This window comes from Schistosoma mansoni (genome assembly GCF_000237925.1).
Source record: "Schistosoma mansoni, WGS project CABG00000000 data, supercontig 0013, strain Puerto Rico, whole genome shotgun sequence".
Taxonomy (NCBI): Eukaryota; Metazoa; Platyhelminthes; class Trematoda; order Strigeidida; family Schistosomatidae; genus Schistosoma; species Schistosoma mansoni.
Window position 1 is genome coordinate 1,933,743 of NW_017386025.1, and position 10,169 is coordinate 1,943,911.

Genomic DNA, 10,169 nt, shown 5'->3' on the forward strand with positions numbered 1-10,169 from the left:
AACTTCTTTATGTGCTATTTGCCGATCAATCTTTCTGACTGTCGACTAGTTTTTCATCATTTTTGGTCTTTGGGTGACTAAAACAAGAGTTATAACTTTTTGTATATTAGACTTTGCACTGTCCAGAGCACGTTAAGGCTCGAAGAATACTTTAGAAAGTCATGTTTTCGTAACATTATTCCATGTGACCTAATAGCATCTCCTTTCACAAATAAAGATTTATTACGGCTTTCACCTACAGAATGAAGATTTTGTTTATCTGTATGTTCTTCCTCTATTGCCACATTATTTTGACTGTGTTGGTTCAGTAAGTCGTGGTTGGTGTTGGCATCCTTTCTCGCTGTTAGTATTTCAAAATGGCACTGTAGATTTCTGTGTATTTTTTCAGTCTGGATCCACTTCTTAAGGTTTTTCAAGTCTTAAACCTGTTTGTGCTAATAATCTTCCAATATTCCTTTTACAGGCTTTCTATAGACCTCTGTAATGAGTGACTTTTCTTCGAAGTTTGCTCAGCTAAGCGTGCGGTCTGAGAAAAGTGGTCACAACGACTTGTCTAACATTCAGCGTGCAAATGGAGACGAAGACAAGGGTTCTAAGGGTAACCCATGGAAGCCAAGTAAGTTAATACTTATGCTTATTTCCCCCCAGTAGTCCCTAGTTCTGAAAACAATTCTTTGGAAGCAGACGCTTGGCCTGAACCCTCGGCACCCACTGAACAGAGACGGATTACTCGCATTGCAGAGGAAAAGCCCAAAAGTGAGTTGAGGAGTAATGTATATTTCCTGTCAGGGAAGCTAAAGTGGCATAATTACGAAGTAGATGACACTACTTGTGGTTTTCCTCGAGGGCGTGGCCGTCATACCGTTGGACCATTTGCCGGAGCTAACTACACCAATAATAATGTCAGGCCATTTCGCAGGGGTAAGCGACTTATGTTATGTAATTCTTCAGGTTATGGAGGTTATCGAAGTCGCATCTTACCTGATGCAAACAGAGGTCGAAACAGCAATGGGTTCTATCGTCATCCTGGTCGCTTAGGAAGTATACGACCAGTCAGTGAACCTAAAGAAAATCCAAATGAACCCAGTCAAAAGAATAGTCCAGTTCAAACAAGTGAAACATGTAGCGTCTCAGTTGATGCTAATCTGAGTACGGATGTATCATCTCACGACGAAAAGGTTTCAGATCGCGGTTTACATCTGTCAGAATCAGTTGAGGTGTCAGGTCAACAAACAGACACAGACTTGCAGAATAACAAACCAAGCTCGGTTTCCTCTATGCCTAATCCAACACCTCGCAAAGTTTATCGCGAGAGATCTAATGTTTCGTCGCAGTCGGGTAGCCAGCCAACTAACATCCCATCTAATTATGATGCAGGTCCCGTTGGCCGTGCAAGGCGATCGTACCAACGCCAGCACCAACCGATGTTTCCCAACGAAACTGATAATCACAATTTGAATTCACATTCTACTTTGGTTGCAAACTCCTCCATTCAACCTCTTATTCCCTTTCAAACGCTACCTCAAAGTAAGTAATATTCATGCTATGCGCTTACGGATGTTTGCTCTAATTATATGTTCAGCAACATCGTCGGCTGATATATTCGCCACCCAACAACTTGTATGCGTCAGTGACATCAGTGCTTGAAGTCACATAACTTCTAGTCTTAGTTGTGTTAGTAGATGCAGAGTACTTGGTTGGGGTCAGCATGATTATCGTAACCAATGGTTGGAGACCCTGAGCGACATGGTTAAAAATCGATCACAATAGCGTAGGTGTATACACTCTGTCTTCCTTTAAACAGATTAAAATTGCTTTCTTCCTACCATCTGATAGTTTCTTCCTGCACTATGTCCTTATATATTACTACCATTATTGTAACTATTATGAATTTAGTGATAAGCTTTTGCCTGATCCTACGTTCTAGATGACTGACTGATTGTCAGTACTAATTCGATCCTCGAATCAAAGTGGTTTACGTCAACAGCCCATTACAAATCACCAGCCTATACAAGAGATGTCCGTAAATTCCACATATGTGACGCCTTCAACTGTTGAATTAGGTTCACGTAAGCGCTTGGCCAAGAGTTATTTTCAGTGCTAGTTTACGTGTCTCAAATGCAATTCATGCCAGAGTTTTAATGTCTTGATATTGTGATTAAGTTAATGGGGTCACTCCTACATAGTACTCGCTATTAAATTTTTCTTGGCGATATAGTCTTTCTATTCATTTTTATCGCTCTCTCAAAATATTCTCACGTGGCTACGCATATTCAGCCACTGCCAGGGAAGTCCTACTCACTGCCTTCCCGCGGTGGAGGTGTTGTTTACAAAATTTAGAGGACGAAAAGGGAGTGTCCGGCCCTTTGACCAGGTTATTGAACGCGGAGGAGCCACGTGTTAGGGTTAAAGAACCCTGATTCCAAACCAGTAGTGCAGATGAGCCCCAGGATCCCGAGAAACAAGTGGCGCGTGAACCGATTGTTGGTGACCGGCTATCATGGTACTGCGTCTTCCGACGTTGCTCCACTGCCTTGTGTATCAGGCCTTCAAGTCGAAGGCTCAGGTGTACCCCCTCCTAGACCTGCCTCCGTCTGGGAACTCAAGCAGTATCACAGACCACGCACAAATCAAGTAACTTGTGGCGTATATGTATTCGGTGCTCCTTTGTACCAATATTTGCGTTCAAATAAATAAATAAATTCGTCAGAAGTAGTACTTCTTGTGATTAGTTACACAGCTTGCATATTGTTTGTTTTTATTAGATCCGATAATGTTTAGTGTATTACACACATACGGTTAGTTTATGACATTCCTTAGTTTGATTATACGCAATGCGTATTCCTATTGATAATCCATGATCCTGTTAGTTTTCAGGTTTCGGTTGCTTTACCTACTTGATGTAATTTTTCGTATCACTCAGATCTTGCTATTCACGAGTTGTAATGGGGTATTATATCATCTCATCCGAAAGACTTTGAGGTCCGTGGTTTGGGTTATAGTGCGCTGCGTACCTTTAGTTCTGGTGGGGTGATCGAAAATTTGTTCATCTAGAATGTTTTCGAAATGTGCCACTGATTAATTTCGAGTCGTTACCCAACATCTTCAATCATATACTATTGCTGCTGTGCAAGTCCCATTCAGGGAATAATCGTTTAATCTCAAAACCTATTCCAAAAACCAGTGATTTCGCTAACTGGTCTCATCTCTTGATATACTAACCTCAGTATAACACATCATTTTGCGGCATCACGTACATTTTGCTTTTGCGATTCCTATCATTCACGGCTTAAAGTGTCAGCAAAAGTCAAACGTTACTATTTAATGGTCTAAGTCAGATTCAAGTATATGAATCACTGGACATAGACATGAAAGTACACCAATTAAAATCTACTTTTAATAGTTTAACATCAACAAACTCCAAACATCTCTTTGGATATCATGTATCATGAGCTAAGTATGTGCAGCATGCAAGTGCGTTTATAGTTACTGATGGCATCTCCAAACACACTTTGGTATAAAAAGCAAAATAATGAGGGTGTTCAGAGTTTTGCATCAAGTCAGTCAAAGTAAAAGCGGTATTTCGTAGGATTAAAACGAGTAAACTCCCGACTTCTCCCTGGCTTAATTCGGTTCTCAAAGTGTTTCCGTTCTGATGGTCCTAATCTACTCTAACTGTCCTCTGCCGTATTAGGAAACACAAGATTCATTGATGTGATTAGTAATTGGACATGGAATGTGAGGGTAAATTTAACGTTTACATTGACTGTGGATCCTCAGCTGACAGGATCAAACTCGGCTTTCTAGTTTTCTGTTTGTACACGGTTGTTATGAGCGCATTGCCTTGTTGAATTTTTCTTTGATTTGATTGTATTTCTCAGTTTCATTGGTCTAAAAGACCTCTTGCGAAAATTTCGCTACTCGTAAATTTTGTTCACAAGTAGAAGATTGTCGAGATCATTGTCCCAAAGAAGATTGTGTGACACAACTTAAAAACGACATTAGTGTGTTACTCAATGTTATTTTATTCACGTCTTAAAAACCTCTTCATATAGGTACCGTGAAAATAGAATTGCTGTCTAGTTCTAATCTTTCGCGTCAAATATCAGTCAATAAACACTTAAAGAAACCACGTCTGTTGTGAGATAGGAACTCACTGAAGACAATTGGTGAATGGTTGCTCAACTTCGTGGATCAGTTTAAGTTAGACATTAACACCGTTGGATGCCAGCTCAGTGGTCTATCGGTTAGGGGCTTCGGCTCGAGACTGGTAGGTCCTGGGTTCGAATCTCGCGGGAGCGGGATCGTGGATGCGCACCGCCGAGGAGTCCCATAATAGGACGAAACGGCCGTCCAGTGTTTCCAGGTTTTCCATGGTGGTCTAGCTTCAATTAACTCACGCTTTCAACTTAAAGAAAAGCTGCACCCCTGTCTTTCCTGATGTTTTATTTAGTGGTTAGTTGTCTGTACTAAAGTTGCTCAACTGTTGAACCCTCAGCAACCAAGTTCCAGGCTCATACCCTACTCCGTCTTTGAATGTTGGCAAACTGGTAGTATCAGCACTCCTCCCATTTACAAAAGGGACCCAGAACCAAGTAAATAAATCAATGTGGTAAATAAGTCGATAAGCATAGTCGTACGTTCCACAACTATTTGGACTGCGTTGCTATAGTGTTGCCGCCTATGTCTAAGCGAATGAATTAAGAAATTATTCCTTAGAGGAAATAAGTAAATTTAACTTTAGTTCTTATACAGTCAGTGTTTGCACATTTAATCTCCTTACTATGGCTGTCTACATACACGATACAAACCAATGACTAGATGATGTTGATTAGAAAATTCGAATTTCAAGTAATATTTTAGGAACTTTTGAGTTCGGATATCAGCCTAAAGCTATCCACCAAGCACTCATCCAAGTTTAATAGCGTCTTTATTGATCGAGGACCAGAGTAGTCGATTAATTAACCTTTGGTTCTTTTTTGTTGTTTAGTTACATATATCATCCCAGGGGCACATGCAACGATGCTGACTCCTGCCTTACAGATTGCCCAAACACCTGCTTCACACACAATAATTCCTACCGTGTCGCTAGCAAACACTCAAATCCTACCCACTCAACCGACAATACAACATCCTATTGGACCTCTACCACATCTTCCGGTCGAAAATCTTCCCATACCTATCCTTTCTGATGTATCAGCTGTTCAGCCTGTACATCCCAGTTTCAACCCACAATCATCCATGACTTCTACAGGCACAGAACAACCAACTGATACCCCTGAAGTGGTTGACGTAACTCAGGTGATCGCATACATTAATGAAGTGGGATGGAAAAAAGTAGTTTTTCCCACAAGCCTCCGAGAACATCGTGCAGTTGCTGCTGCCATAAAAGATGCTCTAGGGTCGTCAAATCACGACTTGGCCGACCTCACTGAATCAGCTGTTAACAAAAATGACTTGTCCAATCCGTCATCTCAATCTCGTAGCGATGATGCACCTACAAGACCAATAAAAGCTGACGACATCATCATAGTTGAGGATCGTGTGTTTTTTGTCCCAAAAAATGTGAATCGAACCAAGTTTCTAAAGTTCCTATCGAAACTGGATTATATTAGGCATCACGTGTAAGTTGGGTTTTGTTTTACAATTCATGCTAACTAATCACTGTTGTAATAATTAACTCATTCATCAGGTACTTAGATGAGCCACACACTAATAGCTAACGATACTGTCTGGTTGCTGTGGTATTTCTACACAGAATCTCTTAAAAAATTAGGCAAATGGATAAATATCTTTATGTACATGTATAAAAGTAAAGTTATGGGAATACGACGTGACGTCTTTGGTTTCTACTCACATCACAAAAATATCAAACTATGTATTCCTCTTTTCATCACGTGTAGAGTTTTGTCACTGCTGGTTTAATGGTTTGCTGATCAGTGGCCCATCCTCCACGATAAGTCACATCAGTGGTTATGGTTTAATTAAGTTGATGTTCAGCTGCACATTCCAAACAGATGTTACGTAGTTATAATACATGAGTTCTTGAAGAGTTACAAATGTACAAATAATATATTGCTACAATGCCCTGCAATTTTTGCACTTAAGGGAGATGTTAGCAAGCTACGTTTTGTTTTAAATTGAAAAAGAGGTTTTGGAAATTAAATAGTATACTCCTTATCATTTCTACCTCAATTGTTGACACTAAAAATGTTCCATTGGTAACAGGCAGTTGTCACTTAATTGTACAGATCGTCTTGTAACTTAAGCTTAGTTGGGTTGGAGCGTTCAGAACAATCGCTTTCTATATCTCAGTTAACACCTAGAGATTAACAGTCGCTTCTGACTTATCGTGAATACCTTGACCCCGTGCTTAAAAAGTTACATGCCCTTATGTTGTTGAAATAAGTTTAAATAGGATTAGGTTAATTCTGCAGTTAGTTGAAAGCGTAAAAACTTGATGTGATCTCTGGTATTTGTGAGTTGTTAAGTCCATCAACGTACAATTATCCTTCAGCAAATCAGTATATATATTATAAACCTGAATTACAGATTGATGATATTTTGTGTTTTCATTCCTTTAGCGAGTATTACTTCAGTGAAAGCAATTTACAACGTGATTCCCACTTACGTGCGATACTAACTGCCAATCAAGATGTTTGCCCTCTAACCGAGCTGTTACAATTCAATAGACTCCGTTGGGTGTCTGCTACTGAATCCGAATTACTAGATGCCGTTTCCAGTAGCAACGTTTTGTTGGTTGTGCTTTCCCCTGATGGATCACCAACTGGAATTACTCGAGTTTGTCCAACATTGGTAAAACATTTCAACGAAGGCTGTTCTCCATCCGTCGAGTTTGGCTATGTGCGTCCTGTTAATCAAGGTGTAAGTTTGGCAACTTCGGTTTCTGATCAAAACACAATTGTTGTGCAAGTATCCACAGCTTCCAGTCAACCCCTTACACATCCCAGTGTTGATCCTTTAAATCAAAGCATCTCAATTCTAAGTCCGGTCTCGGCTCATTCATTTGGAAGTCAGGTTTCTGCAAGCAGTAACAACACCCATTTTCCTTGTGCAACACAGGTTTTGGGAGTTTCGGGTCAATCCATGAACTCCATTCCACATAATTCGCTTCCGAACTACATTCAATCTTCAGCTCACGTCTTAACTCCGAACAATTTTGGAATTTTGACAAACACTTCACCAGGGAACATAATATATTCTAGTTCTTCACCCTCACAACAGCACGCATCAGTAACTTCTCCGTTCTACCAATCCGACCTCGGTCAACAATCTACAATTAGACCAGCACAAGCTTTCCATTGTCCACAACTTTACACTCAAAATCAGGCGGCTGCGTTTATGGCTGCGGCTGCCAACCAGTGTAGTTTGTTAGCGTCAGGGCCCAGCACTGCAGTTTTGCCTCCATCAGATCCAAATACTGCGTCCTTCATATCCGCATTATACCGCCTTGCCACTCCAGGTAGCCCGGCGCCTATCGTTGGGACGTATGTACCTTCTGTTGGGAATCCTAACAACATGTCTTCTGCTGCTCCTAATTCAGCTGTGTTTCTCCAGTTTATTCCAGGAGCTCATCCCGGCCAAACTAACGCTTATTTCACGCCTCCGATTAGTTGTCCGCCAGGCACAAACTCACTGTTAAGCCGTTCCGTTCCTGCACACGCTAGCGGGATGTGGATACCGCTCAACCAAGGTTCTGGTGCGAACAGTGGTATCGTTCCGACGCATCCTTACCAACCGTATGTGGCACTCACTCAGGCTCATCCGAGCCTATCGCTTTCCAATAATCCGAGTGGTAACGGAGGGTTGTACGCAGTTACGTCCTCTCACTCATTCCCAACAGCCTTTGGAACAGTTCCTACTTTAACTATTGGTCCCGATGTCTCTGGCTTTGGTGTTCAGAAAGTGTTCAGTCATGCTCATTCATTGAGCAGTCCACATAGCTTCACAAATCACCAGTCACCGGTCACTTCAAACGCGAACGTGACAGCAATAAACACACCAACCGGACACAATTCTCAAATCAGTGTAAATCATAGTTCAGTTCCAGGTTCACAGCCATCGAACAGTAACTTGGCTTTGGGTAAACGAATACCTACAAACAATACTCAAACATAAATCTACGTCTTTCCAAAAGATTTTACCACATGTACAGTGTACAGTTCCCCTTGCCCACAGATTCTTTATAACATTTTATCCCTTAATAGCTAGCGACATTTCTAAAATTTCAGACAGTTATCTATCATCTCTTTGCACAGCTCTAGCAGTTGTCTAGTCACTAGTTCTTGCATATGTGTTATCTGCATTCACAGTTTGTGCCTTGAATCGTTTGTTTTTAACATTTTCCAATTATTTTTGTAACTAAAAATATGCATATTTTCTCTTCCGAAGCGAACCTCCAAATAGCATACGTAGCTAATATTGGACAAATGTTTACGGTTTGCTGCCTGTGATATGAATCTCTAGGTTTTATGACTTTCGTTCAGGCTGTGCCTGTCATCCATTCACTTGTAGGTATTTTATTCGCACTCAGAACTGGTCTTTTAAAATTTAGTGCTCATGATAATTGTGCTGTTTGAGATATAGTCCACAACAGTTGTAAATGCTTTTAGTTTCCATGTGTTCATGCCGTAAGTGCACTTCGTCTGTCTTCCAGTGTAGTGGGGTGCAAACTCCTGAAGTTAAATTAGGTTTCCTCATTTCTCACCTAATGTCAACTAGTATATTTATCAAATTGTAGTTTACCGCTAGTAATTCTTGTTCATTCCATGAATGCTGTCCATTGTAAATATTACCTTTATCATTTAGTCTCAAATGTCCGCATTATCTTTTATGTTTATCTTACTGGTTTCGGTATATAACACCTTACTAACTAATTTGTCGCAACAAATCTTTAGTGTTTCCTACTATCTTCAAACTTTCTTATTCTCATTTGTTATTATTCAGATTCTTTAAAAATAAACGTCCAAAAAATAAAGTGTATACTGAGTATTTGTTCTTCTCATAGCTTTTTAAATGCTGATAACGCCGTTTCTGTACATTAGCACTTAAGAGCATATCAGTATTTCTCACTGAAGCATGTTGGTTGTAGGAACTTTCATCATTTGTCTGAAGAAAAGATAGTTTTATCCATGGTCAGCGGGGTAGTTCTTCCTGCACTGAATTGATGTGTTACGTCAACAGCCCTACCAATTCGTGTTCAGAGACAGCAACTTGGGGTCACTTGTGTAAGACACCGCATTTGATAAATCCAGATCATCCAAATTATATCCAAGGTGACGCAGTAATAGCGCTGTCTTAATTTCCAAACTCGTTCTCATACTCCATAGGATGTTCTAGAAGTTCATTGGTCGCCGTAATGACAGCCAATTGTTTTTTAAGTACACTGACGGTAGTTAGAAAATCATTTCTAGTCTACCTTCTGACCAATTATTACCCAATACTAAGTGTCATTGTTTTAATATCTTTTTCGAGGTTATAAATGGAGTGTAAGTGTATTTTAAGATTGCGCCGTCCTAATGAATAAGTATTATGTGTGAAAGTAGTGGCGTCTAGTTCGTCAGACACATTCGTCTGTTGTTAGGTGGTTGGAGGCAGTCGACGTCAGTGCCTTCCAAGTCGGTATTCGTCAAGAAGGCATATCCGGAATTTTGAAGAAACTAAGGCTGTGAGATCAAAACGTTGGTTATTCGGCGTTGCGAACTGGAACGTCCCCACTGAATCAATCCGGTCGCAACTGAACTCCTGTTCGAATGTAATAGTTACAGTTGGTTGTTCACTGTATGGTGGCTGTTATTCGAAGTTTCACGTCGGCCACCTCTAACTACTTAACATCGTGATGTGATTTTTTTGTTGTATCGGGTCATTCAGGTTGGTTGGCATACCTGAACTAAATCGGCAGAATTCAATCAATGCTAAAGAACTGAACCAATATTACTTAATGATCAGTCAATTGTGTCCAATTCTGCTAAAATAAACGTTCTCAGTACCTGGGTGTACCTGAGTCAATCGTAGTTGTAGTACGACGGCTTGATTTTATTGGTCTGGGTCGCCAAATCACAACTCTTGAGAAATGCAATTCATAAGCTATGAACTCATTTATACCTGGATTATGTTTGTGTGGTGTATGCAGCTTACGGTAGGACGAA

General features: G+C 40.4%; 1 protein-coding gene and 1 non-coding gene across 6 annotated transcripts; both read left to right on the forward strand.

Annotated features, from left to right (window-relative positions):
• Positions 1-282: 282 nt before the first annotated feature.
• Positions 283-9,004, forward strand: Smp_083340.1 (hypothetical protein; the record flags this gene model as incomplete). Of its 5 annotated transcripts, none has more annotated exons than XM_018790875.1 (6): positions 484-616; positions 649-921; positions 952-1,338; positions 1,378-1,527; positions 4,991-5,624; positions 6,585-8,139. In XM_018790875.1, 6 exons carry the CDS (start codon positions 484-486, stop codon positions 8,137-8,139), a joined length of 3,132 nt encoding a protein of 1,043 aa, XP_018645891.1. The 5 variants fall into 5 exon arrangements, with proteins under 5 accessions (XP_018645893.1, XP_018645891.1, XP_018645892.1 ...); XM_018790877.1 differs by having other exon boundaries at positions 649-756; positions 790-921; positions 952-1,527; XM_018790878.1 differs by having other exon boundaries at positions 649-756; positions 790-921; positions 961-1,527.
• On the forward strand, positions 4,231-4,302 carry Smp_tRNA_02076_Pseudo_CGA.1.1. Its single transcript has one exon. It is a non-coding gene (tRNA).
• Positions 9,005-10,169: the final 1,165 nt, after the last annotated feature.